A 12,787-nucleotide genomic window follows, 5' to 3' on the forward strand; every position below is an offset into this window, starting at 1 on the left:
CTCAGGTAAATGTGACGGGGAGGCTCACCTGAGCAGCTGGTGCCGTTGGGGCTGAGGCTGAAGCCCTGAGCGCAGACGCAGCTGAAGGAGCCCAGAGTGTTCACGCAGTCGCCTCCAGAGCAGCGCCCCGACTGCAGACACTCGTCTATGTCTGAGGGGAATCAGGCATGAGAGGCAGCAGTAGTAGTAGTAGTAGTATAGTAGTAGTAGTAGTAGTAGTAGTAGTAGTAGTAGTAGTAGTAGTAGTAGCAGTAGCAGTAGCAGTAGCAGTAGCAGTAGCAGTAGCAGTAGCAGTAGCAGTAGCAGTAGTAGTAGTAGCAGTAGCAGTAGCAGTAGCAGTAGCAGTAGTAGCAGTAGCAGTAGTAGTAGTAGTAGTAGTAGGAATAGTAGTAGTAGTAGTAGCAGTAGCAGTAGCAGTGGTACCTCTGCAGCTCCGGCCCAGGCCGCTGCTGTATCCTCTGGCACAGCTGCAGCTGAACGAGCCCACAGAGTTCACACAGACTCGCTCGGAGGGACAGGCCCCGGGGACCGAGCACTCGTCCACATCTGCACACACAAACAGCACTGTGCCAGATGCCCTCCCGACTGTAACCTGAGGTCAAAGGTGGGAGTGACGTTACCGTGACAGGAGCCGTCCCGGGCGCTGTATCCCTGACGACAGGACACACATCTGTACGAGCCCAAGGAGTTCACGCACATCTGTCCGGGACACTGGGACGGGTCCGAGCACTCGTCTACGTCTGAAAACCAGCAGTAACACGTCAGTAACACGTCAGTAACACGTCAGAAACACGTCAGACAGGTCCACAGTAACAGGTCAGGCGGGTCCACAGTAACAGTAACAGGTCAGGCAGGTCCACAGTAACAGTAACACGTCAGAAACACGTCAGACGGGTCCACAGTAACAGGTCAGGTGGGTCCACAGTAACAGTAACAGGTCAGGCGGGTCCACAGTAACAGTAACACGTCAGAAACACGTCAGACGGGTCCACAGTAACAGGTCAGGTGGGTCCACAGTAACAGTAACACGTCAGACGGGTCCACAGTAACAGTAACACGTCAGACGGGTCCACAGTAACAGTGACACGTCAGACGGGTCCACAGTAACAGGTCAGACGGGTCCACAGTAACAGTAACACGTCAGACGGGTCCACAGTAACAGTAACACGTCAGACGGGTCCACAGTAACAGTAACAGGTCAGACGGGTCCACAGTAACAGTAACAGGTCAGACGGGTCCACAGTAACAGTAACACGTCAGGCGGGTCCACAGTAACAGTAACACGACAGACGGGTCCACAGTAACAGTAACATGTCAGACGGGTCCACAGTAACAGTAACACGTCAGACGGGTCCACAGTAACAGTAACAGGTCAGACGGGTCCACAGTAACAGTAACACGTCAGACGGGTCCACAGTAACAGGGGGAGGAGCAGTAGTTGTGGTAAAGTGTGTTCTCACCTGTGCAGACTCCACTGACGGAGCTGTATCCCTCGGAGCAGGACACACAGCGGTACGAGCCGTCTGAGTTCACACAGCTCTGTCCAGGGCAGGGCTGCCTCTCCTCACACTCGTCTATGTCTGAAACACAACAGAGGCTAAATCTGGTTCATTAAATAAACTAATACATTAAACTATAAAGACGGCCCAAACACACCTTCAGAAACAAAAAGGCATTAGGCAATAGTTACCGATGCACTGTCTGTTGTGGAGTCTGTATCCATGGCGACAGGACACACATCTGTACGAGCCGGCGGTGTTCACACACATCTGTCCGGGGCACTGTGACGGGTCCGCGCACTCGTCTGTGTCTGAAGTAAAGGAACACAAAGTCAACGCTCTTTTCTAACCCGCAGACCCCCACCTGCCCGGGCGAGCGGTACCTGAGCAGGTGCCGTTCTGGAGCCTGAACCCGTGACGGCAGACGCAGCGGTAACTTCCTGGCGTGTTCTCGCAGCGGCCATTGGTGCAGGGCGCCCGGCGACACTCATCGATGTCTGAGAGAGAGAGAGGAGAATTCACCTGCAGCGACCCTGTGACGTTTGTTTGTTTGTTTGTGTGGTGTTGTAGCGCCCTCACCTGTACACACGCGGTGCAGCAGGCCAAAGCCCGGGCGGCAGGACACGCAGCGGAACGAGCCCACAGAGTTCACACACTCCTGACCCGGACACAGCAGAGCATCCTCACACTCGTCCACGTCTGAAACACAACGACGATTAGCGTTAGCATTAGCCTATTTACTGTATTTTTCCAATAGCCATTAGCATTAGCCTATTTTATGTATTTTTCCAATAGTTGCTAGCATTAGCCTATTTACTGTATTTTTCCAATAGCCATTAGCATTGGATTATTTACTGTATTTTTCCAATATCCGTTAGCATTAGCCTATTTACTGCATTTTTCCAATAGCCGTTAGCATTAGCCGATTTTATGTATTTTTCCAATAGCCGTTAGCATTAGCCTATTTTATGTATTTTTCCAATAGTCGTCAGCATTAGCCTATTTTATGTATTTTTCCAATAGTCGTTAGCATTAGCCTATTTTATGTATTTTTCCAATAGCATTAGCATTAGCCTATTTTAGGTCTTTTTCCAGTAGCCGTTAGCACTAGCCTATTTTATGTATTTTTCTAATAGTCGCTAGCATTAGCCTAATTACTGTATTTTTCCAATAGCCGTTAGCATTAGCCGATTTTATGAATTTTTCCAATAGCCATTAGCATAAGCCTATTTACTGTATTTTTCCAATAGCCATTAGCATTAGCCCATTTACTGTATTTTTCCAATAGCCGTTAGCATTAGCCCATTTACTGTATTTTTCCAATAGCCGTTAGCATTAGCCCATTTACTGTATTTTTCCAATAGCCATTAGCATTAGCCTATTTTATGTATTTTTCCAATAGCCATTAGCATTAGCCTATTTTATGTATCTTTCCAATATCCATCAGCATTAGCCTAATTACTGTATTTTTCCAATAGCCGTTAGCATTAGCCTATTTTATGTATTTTTCCAATAGCCGATAGCATTAGCCTATTTTATGTACTTTTCCAATAGCCATTAGCATTAGCCTATTTTATGTATCTTTCCAATAGCTGTTAGCATTAGCCTAATTACTGTATCTTTCCAATAGCTGTTAGCATTAGCCTATTTACTGTATTTTTCCAATAGCCATTTAAAGTAAACCTGTGCAGGCGTCTCCTCGGAGCTTGTATCCACGGTGACAGATGCACCTGAAGCTGCCGGGCGTGTTCTCACAGCGAGCGTTGGCGCCGCAGGGGTTGTGTGCGCACTCGTCTGTGTCTGTGGGACAAACTACAGTCAGATCTCTGCACATGTGCACGACTAACCCTTGGGGCAGCGCCAGTCGCACCGTGGCAGGAGGTGTTGGCCGCGTTGGGCTTGTATCCACGGTGACACACGCAGCCGTGCCTCCCCATTGGCTGATTGACGCACAGGCCCCGCCCACACACGCCTGGCCGCGCCTCACACGCCCCCGCTGCACCTGTGGGCGGGGCAGAGCGAGGTCACATCCTGTTTCGCTCGGACGTTTGTGTCAGGGTGCAGTACTCACCGCGGGCTCCGGGGGGACGCGTGGAGGTGGTGGTCGGGCGCTTCGTTGTCGTCGTCGTCACGGTGACGGGGCGTTTTGTCGTGGTGGTGGTGAGGGGGCGTTTGGTCGTCGTGGTGACAGGGCTCCGGGGGCGGGGCACCGTCTGCTCAGGGCGAGGAGGAGAGCGAGCGCCTCCTGAAATATCGATCATAAAACTCAAGAAAGAACCTTGTCATAGTAACCGCCCGGAACAAAATGGCGGCCATGTTGTGATGGTTCTTTTAACTGCAGAGCTCAGTAAACCGGTAACTCTAGATTCTTTGACCGTCCCGGGTCAGTACCTTGTCCTGGTTTGAGCTCCGAGCCGGAGGAAGTGGCGGCGTCACTGGGTCTGTGTGACTGATGAGACGAGGTTCTGCTGGGACCGGCCTGAGGAGGGATCGGTCTGATCACAGGCTCTGGAGGACCGGGAGTCTTTGGTGCAGCCGGACCTGGCCTGCTGTTGGGCTGAGGGGCACCGGGTCGACTCAGCGCAGAATCTGTGGGGATTTTTGAGCAACACATTCATCCACAGAGTTAATTTTAGTTAAACGGATTCGTATGTTCTACAGTAAATAGTCCAGTAGCTTCTCCCGTCCGTGTCCTGGAACACGCGCCTCTCATACAGAACCACACTGACCTGGCGTGTGCTGCGCTCTGCCTCCCTCTGTGGAGTTGGTCGGCAGCAGTGGCGCCCCCCGGTGGCCCAGCTGCTCCATGGCTCTCTGATTGAACTGCAGCGCGTTGGCGGAGTAGTGGTACCCGGGACCGGCCGGACAGATCTCCTTAAAGGCGGCTGCAGGGCACGAATCAGATCTGTTACCCACCGATGTGACTGTGTCGGGTTTATAACTAAAGGCCTAGGGCAAATAACTAAAGGCCTCTGTCTATGGCAGGGGGGGGCAATTAATTTCCATAAGGGGCCACAAAAGAAGCCTGAATTGAGTCGGAGCTGCACCAACAGCAACTCAAACTTATTCTGCAAAATGTATATGGGGAGCGTATCGTCGGGTCCATTAATCCCACCTGAACCGAGCACATTTTCTGCAGTGAAAATAGCAATAAAACTGAGACGGAAATGTGACAAAAAAGTGACGAAAAATTGATGAAAAAGTGGCAAAAATGTGATAAAAAGTTGGAAAAAAATGACAAAAATGTGACAAAAAAAAGACAAAAATGTGACAAAAAATACAAAATTTGACAAAAATGTGACAAAAATGTGATAAAATTTAGAACAAAAATGACAAAAATGTGACAAAAAAATGACAAAAATGTGACAAAAAAATGAGAAAAATGTGATAAAAATTTGCCAAAAAAGGACAAAAATGTGATAAAAATTTGACCAAAAAATGACAAAAAAATGACCAAAAAAAGACAAAATGTGATAAAAATTTGACCAAAAAAATGACAAAAATGTGACAAAAATGTGATCAAAAATTGAAAAAAAATTACAAAAATTTGTCGAAAAAATGACAAAAATGTGACAAAAAATGACAAAAAAATGACAAAAAAGTTACAAAAATGAGTGGAACACCAACAAAAAAATGATGACGTGAGGAAAAAGATCCTCTCGGTTCAGGCGGGAGTTAAGAGGTTAACAAAAGCTCCTAAATAAAAATGTTTTGATTGGGAACATACAACTGAGGAAACATTTTTCAATAAATGAAAAACAATGAGCCTGACAGGACTGTAGTGTTTGTATCCTGATCTCTCATTATGTCAGCTCCCTCTGCTGGACACATGTGGAATACTTTCTTTTTCCTTTTATTAAAACTGCCCCCTAGTGGCTGGAGTGAGCATTCTGGTCATTTCTTTAAAAAAATCATAAGTCAGTCTCATAAGAGGATAATGAAGGCAGTGAAAATGAAAAAAAAAAGATCAGTTTTGCGGCTCAGTTAAGGCGGGGGTTAAGAGGTTCACTGAGACATTTGTAAGTGTAGATGAATGTTTCCCAACCAGGGGTTCGGGGACCCCAGGGGGCACTTGGAAGGTGGAAGTGTCTATAAAAGTGAGGGTTCACGTCACATCTTTGAGGCCTTTGTTTACAGGGAAAATCCCAAAGGCTGGAACCGGACCGGGCGCTGACCTGAGCCGAACGGCGGGCACCTCTGGCAGTCCTCGCCCCAGGCCTTGCCCACGCGGCTGCAGCAGCAGATCTGTTTGGTGATGGTGCGGAGGATGGGCAGCGAGCAGGACGAGGCGGAGGACGAGGCGGAGGACAGAGGCGAGACCACGCGGAAACAGCGGCCCTTCTCCTCCGAGATCACACTGTGGGCTGAGACAGAGGGTCAGGGCGGGACACCAGGGGGCGGGACACCCGGGCGGGACAGAGGACACACAGGTGCTCATGCTCAACTCATGTGCCACACCGGTTACCAAGCAACAGATCAGCCACGACAGACAGACTGCGGACAAACCAGGAAGTATTCGCTGTGGAAAAGTACAAATACGTTTAAATAAGTGTGTAGAAAAATAACTTTGATCTGTACGGAAACACGGCGGGAACAAACAGTGTTTACATTTAGGTTCTCAACACGGGACGGGACAAAAGGACAGGACGATGCTTTCGAGGCCCACGGGACAAGCTGACGCCACTGGACATGGAACAAAACCACTGGACATGGAACAAAACCACTGGACACGGAACAAAACCGAAGCACATAAAGTCGTTTGTTGCCAGGCAGAAAAGACCTGCATCCTCGGCTCCGCCTCCTCGGTGAATGCAGGTGGGAATGAACAGAGCACAGACTCACTCACACTGAAGTTCTACTTTACGCTTTATAATAAACTAAGGATGAAAATAATATTATAAATCAATGTTTGCAAGTAAGTGTATTTAAGGCGAGAAGCTGCAGGTGAATAGGGAGATAATGTTAAAAGTCATTGTATGTTTTCATTTAAAGGAATAGGCCACCGTTTTTACATACTGAGATATGTTCTTACCTTAGCTTTGACGAGTTCTTTAGGACCTGTCTGATCTTCACCCGTGCCTTCAGTCACGTAAACACAGCGCAGACGGCGTTAGCATTTAGCCTCTCCCTCTCTCCTCTATAGCTCCAAAACAGGTCAAGATAGAAGCTACCAAGCTCTTCCACGTTTTCCCTGTTTAAATATGGTTACGTGAAGTGTTCCACTACAAAGTATAATTACACAAAATTAAATAGTGTGGATTTTCTAAGCGGATAAAAGGGGGAACTATATTGTAAGGCGTAATAATACCAGGAGTAGTTTGGCATCCGCGCAGTAAAGTGAAGATTACTGCGCTGATTTCGAACTACTCCTGGTATTATTACGCCGTACAATATAGTTCCCCCTTTTATCTGCTTAGAAAATCCACACTATTTAATTTTGTGTAATTATACTTTGTAGTGGAACACTTCACGTAACCATATTTAAATAGGGAAAACGTGGAAGAGCTTGGTAGCTTCTATCTTGACCTGTTTTGGAGCTATAGAGGAGAGAGGGAGAGGCTAAATGCTAACGCCGTCTGCGCTGTGTTTATGTGACTGAAGGCACGGGGGAAGATCAGACAGGTCCTAAAGAACTCGTCAAAGCTCAGGTAAGAACATATCTCAGTATGGAAAAACGGTGGCCTCTTCCTTTAAAGCTGGGTTTTTAATGCATTATTTACCAACATTATTTGCCCATATTTTCAAATGGGCAAATCTAAATAATGGAAAAGCCAGGTTTAAATGTTTTATTTGATCATATATTAGTTTCAAAGATTTGCTCAGAGGGATTATGGATCTACTTTACTTTTTCAAACTTTTTCAAACTTTTTTAATTTTTTTGAAAAACTTTCCAATAAAAAAAAAACTTTTACAAACGTACAAATGTTTTAAAAATCTTCCAATTTTTTTTAAATTTTTTATAAACTTTAAAAACTTTTCAAAAATGTGCCAATTATTTAAAGACTTTCCAGTGTCTCCCACAAAGGACCATATTTGGATTACAGTGTCATTCCTGCTACACGTCGATACCAAACATGTCAGGATTTTTTATATATTTAAAACTCTCAAGTGCAAGTCGGGAAAACGTCATAAATAAACATCGTAAAGGGACAGTTTGGTCTTTTTTTCACTCTGACGTTAAAGGGACTATACGGAGTTTAAAAATGTAAAAACAAAGTATTTTCCTCCCTCTACATGTTCCTCCATGTCCTGATGACCTGTTCACCACAACTGCCTCTAAAATCCTCACTCAGAAACATGCCGTCATGCAGGAGCTTAATATAGAAACTGCAGTTACACGTATGACCTGAGGTGGCAGTAGTGAGTATAAAATGACTTGCATCTGGTCTCTTTAAGGGAGAAAATCACCTGCAGCGTCTCACCTTTCAGACTGTAGGTATCTGATTCTTAAACCTGCCGCCCCTGACAGTCTCGCCGCTGTCACCGTGTGGAGTGAGGCGTGTGGAGTGAGGCGTGTGGAGTGAGGCGTGTGGAGTGAGGCGTGTGGAGTGAGGCGTGTGGAGTGAGGCGTGTGGAGTGAGGCGTGCTCTGCGCTCGTTCCCTCACATGCGGCGGTTTCGCTCCTGTCATTCCTCTTACTCACAGATGCAGAGGCCGTGGGTGGCGTCCAGGATGAAACCAGCGCTACACACGCAGCTGTAGCTCCCCCTGGTGTTCACGCACAGACCGTTCTCACAGCGGCCCGGCTCCACGCACTCGTTTATGTCTTTACACATGCACACACACACACACACACACACGCACACACACACACACACACACACACGCACACACACACACCAGCGTTTGACCCATTCAGAAAGACACAGGGGTCAGACTCAGTATCAGATTAAGACTCACTGTCTTCACATTTTCCTCACAGGATGCTCAAAAGTGTTACATTCAAAAACATGTATGTGATTTTGATCTCTCGCCGCTCCTGCTTTTAAGGACTGCACTTAACCCCTTAACTCCCGCCTGAACCGAGCATGTTTTCTCCAGTTTGGATATAGCCCAGTCCAAAAGCTTCTGGGAAAAAGATGTGAAAATAGCAACAAAACTGAGATGAAAACAATGTTGGAAATGTGACAAAAAAGTGAGAAAACATTGACAAAAAAGTGACGAAAAATTGATGAAAAAGTGGCAAAAATGTCACAAGAAATGACAAAAAAAATTACAAAAATTTGACGAAAAAAATGACAAAAATGTGACAAAAAATGAAAAAAAAATGAAAAAAAATTGACGAAAAATGAAAAAAAAATTACAAAAATGACAAAAATGTGACAAAAAAATGACAAAAATGTGACAAAAATGTGACAAAAATGTGACAAAAATGTGACAAAAAAATGACAGAAATGTGACAAAAAAATGACAAAAATGTGACAAAAAATGACAAAAATGTGACAAAAAATGAACAATAAAATTAGAAAAACATGACAAAAAAATTACAAAAATGTGATAAAAATGTGACACAAAAATGTGATAAAAAAATCAACAATAAAAATTACAAAAATGTGAAAAAAATGACAAAAAAGTTACATAAATGAGTTGAATACCCAACAAAAAAATGATGGGAAAAAAATCTGATGACGTGAGGAAAAAGATCCTCTCGGTTCAGGCGGGAGTTAAGAGGTTAAACACTGGCCCCTGGTTAATGATTATGTTAATGAGAACGCTCACCTTCACACTTCCCGGTCCCGTCGACTCTCTCAAACCCCATGGGGCAGCTGCTGTTGCCTTTGTCTGAAACAAATGGAAACTGAGTCACGTTCACAAAGACAAGGACGCTTCTTCAGGGGCCACAGAGAGTTTGTTATTTTACCATTTCTGCCTGAAACTAAAACCTTTTGTGCCAGATCTGGTGCAGCCGGGGTCCAAACGCATCGTCAGGCATCGTCAGACTGTTGCACTATTCGAGGTTGACTGTCTCGTTTACATGGCGCCCCCTCGTGTTCTTCCTTCAGCATTACAGGCTTCATCAGCTCTATCGTCAAACTAAGTGCTTGAGTTAAACACTGTCCGTGTCCGATGTACAGCCGGTCCCGCTGGGGCGCGGGGTCGGCACTCGCGCGGCAGTAATTGCATCAATGTGACCAAAACAAAAGCACATGTTCGCCCCCCATTCCCCACATGAGTCAGTGCTGCCCAAAAGAGTGCAAAAAGACTAAGGCTGTATCCAAATGTCCACACTATTCCCTATATAGTGACTATATAGTGACTATATAGTGACTATATAGTAGTCATATAGTATACTATGTCCGAATGTCCAGAGAGAAAAAAGTAGTCCACTCGAAATTTCCCACAATGCATCTGGAAAAGTAGTGAGCATCGATGGTCACTAAATGGGTCAATATAGATCACAATGCATTGCGAGAGTCGGAGAAGAGCCTGAGAGAGACAGGTCTTTGAACTAAACAACACGACTGAAGTAAATCAGCTGTTTCAGTCGTGTGTTTGTGTTTCTCATGAATAAACGACCAAAATATAACCGGTTACGGTGAAAAGATGCTAACATTAGCTGCTAACCTTTAGCTTGAACTGTTAAATGACCGACAGCTTCTTCTCGAATAATCCAAGTTATTCATGTAAAATCCATGTGAAGTAAAAGCGTATCTGACTCGTGTTAATCCATAAATATTCCACTGTCTCTGAGTTTGGTCTTTATCACAGAAATACTTTATTCCCGGAGTTTATTGAACTTTTATCAGATGTAGTCGCTCAATCTGCTGGTGTTCGGACACCGGGCTCTGACCGACTTTCGGCGTCTCTGAGCTCACACTGGAGTGATTTTTTTTTCTTCCTTTTTTTGTGATGATAAAAGTGCCAAAAAAGTCGTTCTGTTTCATAAAATAAACGTTTGTAACAATAAAGAAATTCAGATTAAAAAATTAAAGAAAACATATCTGCAGCCGCAGCGTGCGTGACGTCGCACAGCGCGGAGAAAGTAGTGGCTTCTGTCCGAAACGCCAACAGAATCAGTGACTATATAGTGACTATATAGTGACTATATAGTGCGGGCCTGTGTAGTGAATGAGGGGTTAGGGACTAGTGTGGACATTCGGATACAGCGTAAGACTAAGAGGGCGCCAAACACAACACTGTGGGGCTCGGAGTAGAGCCGCTGCTCCAAGGGAAGAGGTCACTACAAAGCTGAGCGATGTTCCCGATGAAGCGTTTGTATTTACAGCGTGTGTTTGGCGGCTTTAGTTTGGTGTTTCTGGTGTGGATCGCTCTGCAGCGTGGCGTCAGCTCCGCAGCGTGGCCTTAGCTCCGCAGCGTGGCCTTAGCTCCGCAGCGTGGCCTTAGCTCCGCAGCGTGGCGTTAGCTCCACAGCGTGGCCTTAGCTCCGCAGCGTGGCCTTAGCTCCGCAGCGTGGCGTTAGCTCCGCAGCGTGGCGTTAGCTCCGCAGCGTGGCCTTAGCTCCGCAGCGTGGCCTTAGCTCCGCAGCGTGGCCTTAGCTCCGCAGCGTGGCCTTAGCTCCGCAGCGTGGCGTTAGCTCCGCAGCGTGGCCTTAGCTCCGCAGCGTGGCGTTAGCTCCGCAGCGTGCCGTTAGCTCCGCAGTGTGGCCTTAGCTCCGCAGCGTGGCCTTAGCTCCGCAGCGTGGCCTTAGCTCCGCAGCGTGGCCTTAGCTCCGCAGCGTGGCCTTAGCTCCGCAGCGTGGCGTTAGCTCCGCAGCGTGCCGTTAGCTCCGCAGCGTGCCGTTAGCTCCGCAGCGTGCCGTTAGCTCCGCAGCGTGGCCTTAGCTCCGCAGCGTGGCCTTAGCTCCGCAGCGTGGCCTTAGCTCCGCAGCGTGGCCTTAGCTCCGCAGCGTGGCCTTAGCTCCGCAGCGTGGCCTTAGCTCCGCAGCGTGGCCTTAGCTCCGCAGCGTGGCGTTAGCTCCGCAGCGTGCCGTTAGCTCCGCAGTGTGGCCTTAGCTCCGCAGCGTGCCGTTAGCTCCGCAGCGTGCCGTTAGCTCCGCAGCGTGGCCTTAGCTCCGCAGCGTGCCGTTAGCTCCGCAGCGTGCCGTTAGCTCCGCAGCGTGGCGTTAGCTCCGCAGCGTGCCGTTAGCTCCGCAGTGTGGCCTTAGCTCCGCAGCGTGGCCTTAGCTCCGCAGCGTGCCGTTAGCTCCGCAGCGTGCCGTTAGCTCCGCAGCGTGCCGTTAGCTCCGCAGCGTGGCCTTAGCTCCGCAGCGTGCCGTTAGCTCCGCAGCGTGCCGTTAGCTCCGCAGCGTGGCCTTAGCTCCGCAGCGTGCCGTTAGCTCCGCAGCGTGCCGTTAGCTCCGCAGCGTGGCCTTAGCTCCGCAGCGTGCCGTTAGCTCCGCAGCGTGCCGTTAGCTCCGCAGCGTGGCCTTAGCTCCGCAGCGTGCCGTTAGCTCCGCAGCGTGGCCTTAGCTCCGCAGCGTGCCGTTAGCTCCGCAGCGTGGCCTTAGCTCCGCAGCGTGGCCTTAGCTCCGCAGCGTGGCCTTAGCTCCGCAGCGTGCCGTTAGCTCCGCAGCGTGGCCTTAGCTCCGCAGCGTGGCCTTAGCTCCGCAGCGTGGCCTTAGCTCCGCAGCGTGGCCTTAGCTCCGCAGCGTGGCCTTAGCTCCGCAGCGTGGCCTTAGCTCCGCAGCGTGCCGTTAGCTCCGCAGTGTGGCCTTAGCTCCGCAGCGTGGCCTTAGCTCCGCAGCGTGGCCTTAGCTCCGCAGCGTGCCGTTAGCTCCGCAGTGTGGCCTTAGCTCCGCAGCGTGGCCTTAGCTCCGCAGCGTGGCCTTAGCTCCGCAGCGTGGCCTTAGCTCCGCAGCGTGCCGTTAGCTCCGCAGTGTGGCCTTAGCTCCGCAGCGTGGCCTTAGCTCCGCAGCGTGGCCTTAGCTCCGCAGCGTGGCCTTAGCTCCGCAGCGTGCCGTTAGCTCCGCAGTGTGGCCTTAGCTCCGCAGTGTGGCCTTAGCTCCGCAGCGTGGCCTTAGCTCCGCAGCGTGCCGTTAGCTCCGCAGCGTGGCCTTAGCTCCGCAGCGTGCCGTTAGCTCCGCAGCGTGGCCTTAGCTCCGCAGCGTGGCCTTAGCTCCGCAGCGTGCCGTTAGCTCCGCAGCGTGGCCTTAGCTCCGCAGCGTGCCGTTAGCTCCGCAGCGTGGCCTTAGCTCCGCAGCGTGGCCTTAGCTCCGCAGCGTGGCCTTAGCTCCGCAGCGTGCCGTTAGCTCCGCAGCGTGGCCTTAGCTCCGCAGCGTGGCCTTAGCTCCGCAGCGTGGCCTTAGCTCCGCAGCGTGGCCTTAGCTCCGCAGCGTGCCGTTAGCTCCG

General features: G+C 49.0%; 1 protein-coding gene across 1 annotated transcript in view; it reads right to left on the minus strand.

Annotated features, from left to right (window-relative positions):
• The window catches only part of ltbp4 (latent transforming growth factor beta binding protein 4), a 42,092-nt gene that overhangs the window by 12,552 nt on the left and 16,753 nt on the right, over nucleotides 1–12,787 (minus strand). The window contains 15 exon segments of the mRNA XM_079578080.1: nucleotides 29–151; nucleotides 424–546; nucleotides 621–740; nucleotides 1,461–1,580; nucleotides 1,691–1,810; nucleotides 1,883–1,996; nucleotides 2,079–2,198; nucleotides 3,183–3,299; nucleotides 3,370–3,501; nucleotides 3,571–3,744; nucleotides 3,891–4,088; nucleotides 4,229–4,384; nucleotides 5,675–5,863; nucleotides 8,143–8,265; nucleotides 9,219–9,281. Coding sequence (XP_079434206.1) covers nucleotides 29–151; nucleotides 424–546; nucleotides 621–740; nucleotides 1,461–1,580; nucleotides 1,691–1,810; nucleotides 1,883–1,996; nucleotides 2,079–2,198; nucleotides 3,183–3,299; nucleotides 3,370–3,501; nucleotides 3,571–3,744; nucleotides 3,891–4,088; nucleotides 4,229–4,384; nucleotides 5,675–5,863; nucleotides 8,143–8,265; nucleotides 9,219–9,281 — 1,992 coding nt within the window.

Source organism: Gobius niger (genome assembly GCF_951799975.1).
Source record: "Gobius niger genome assembly, chromosome: 1".
Lineage (NCBI taxonomy): Eukaryota > Metazoa > Chordata > Actinopteri > Gobiiformes > Gobiidae > Gobius > Gobius niger.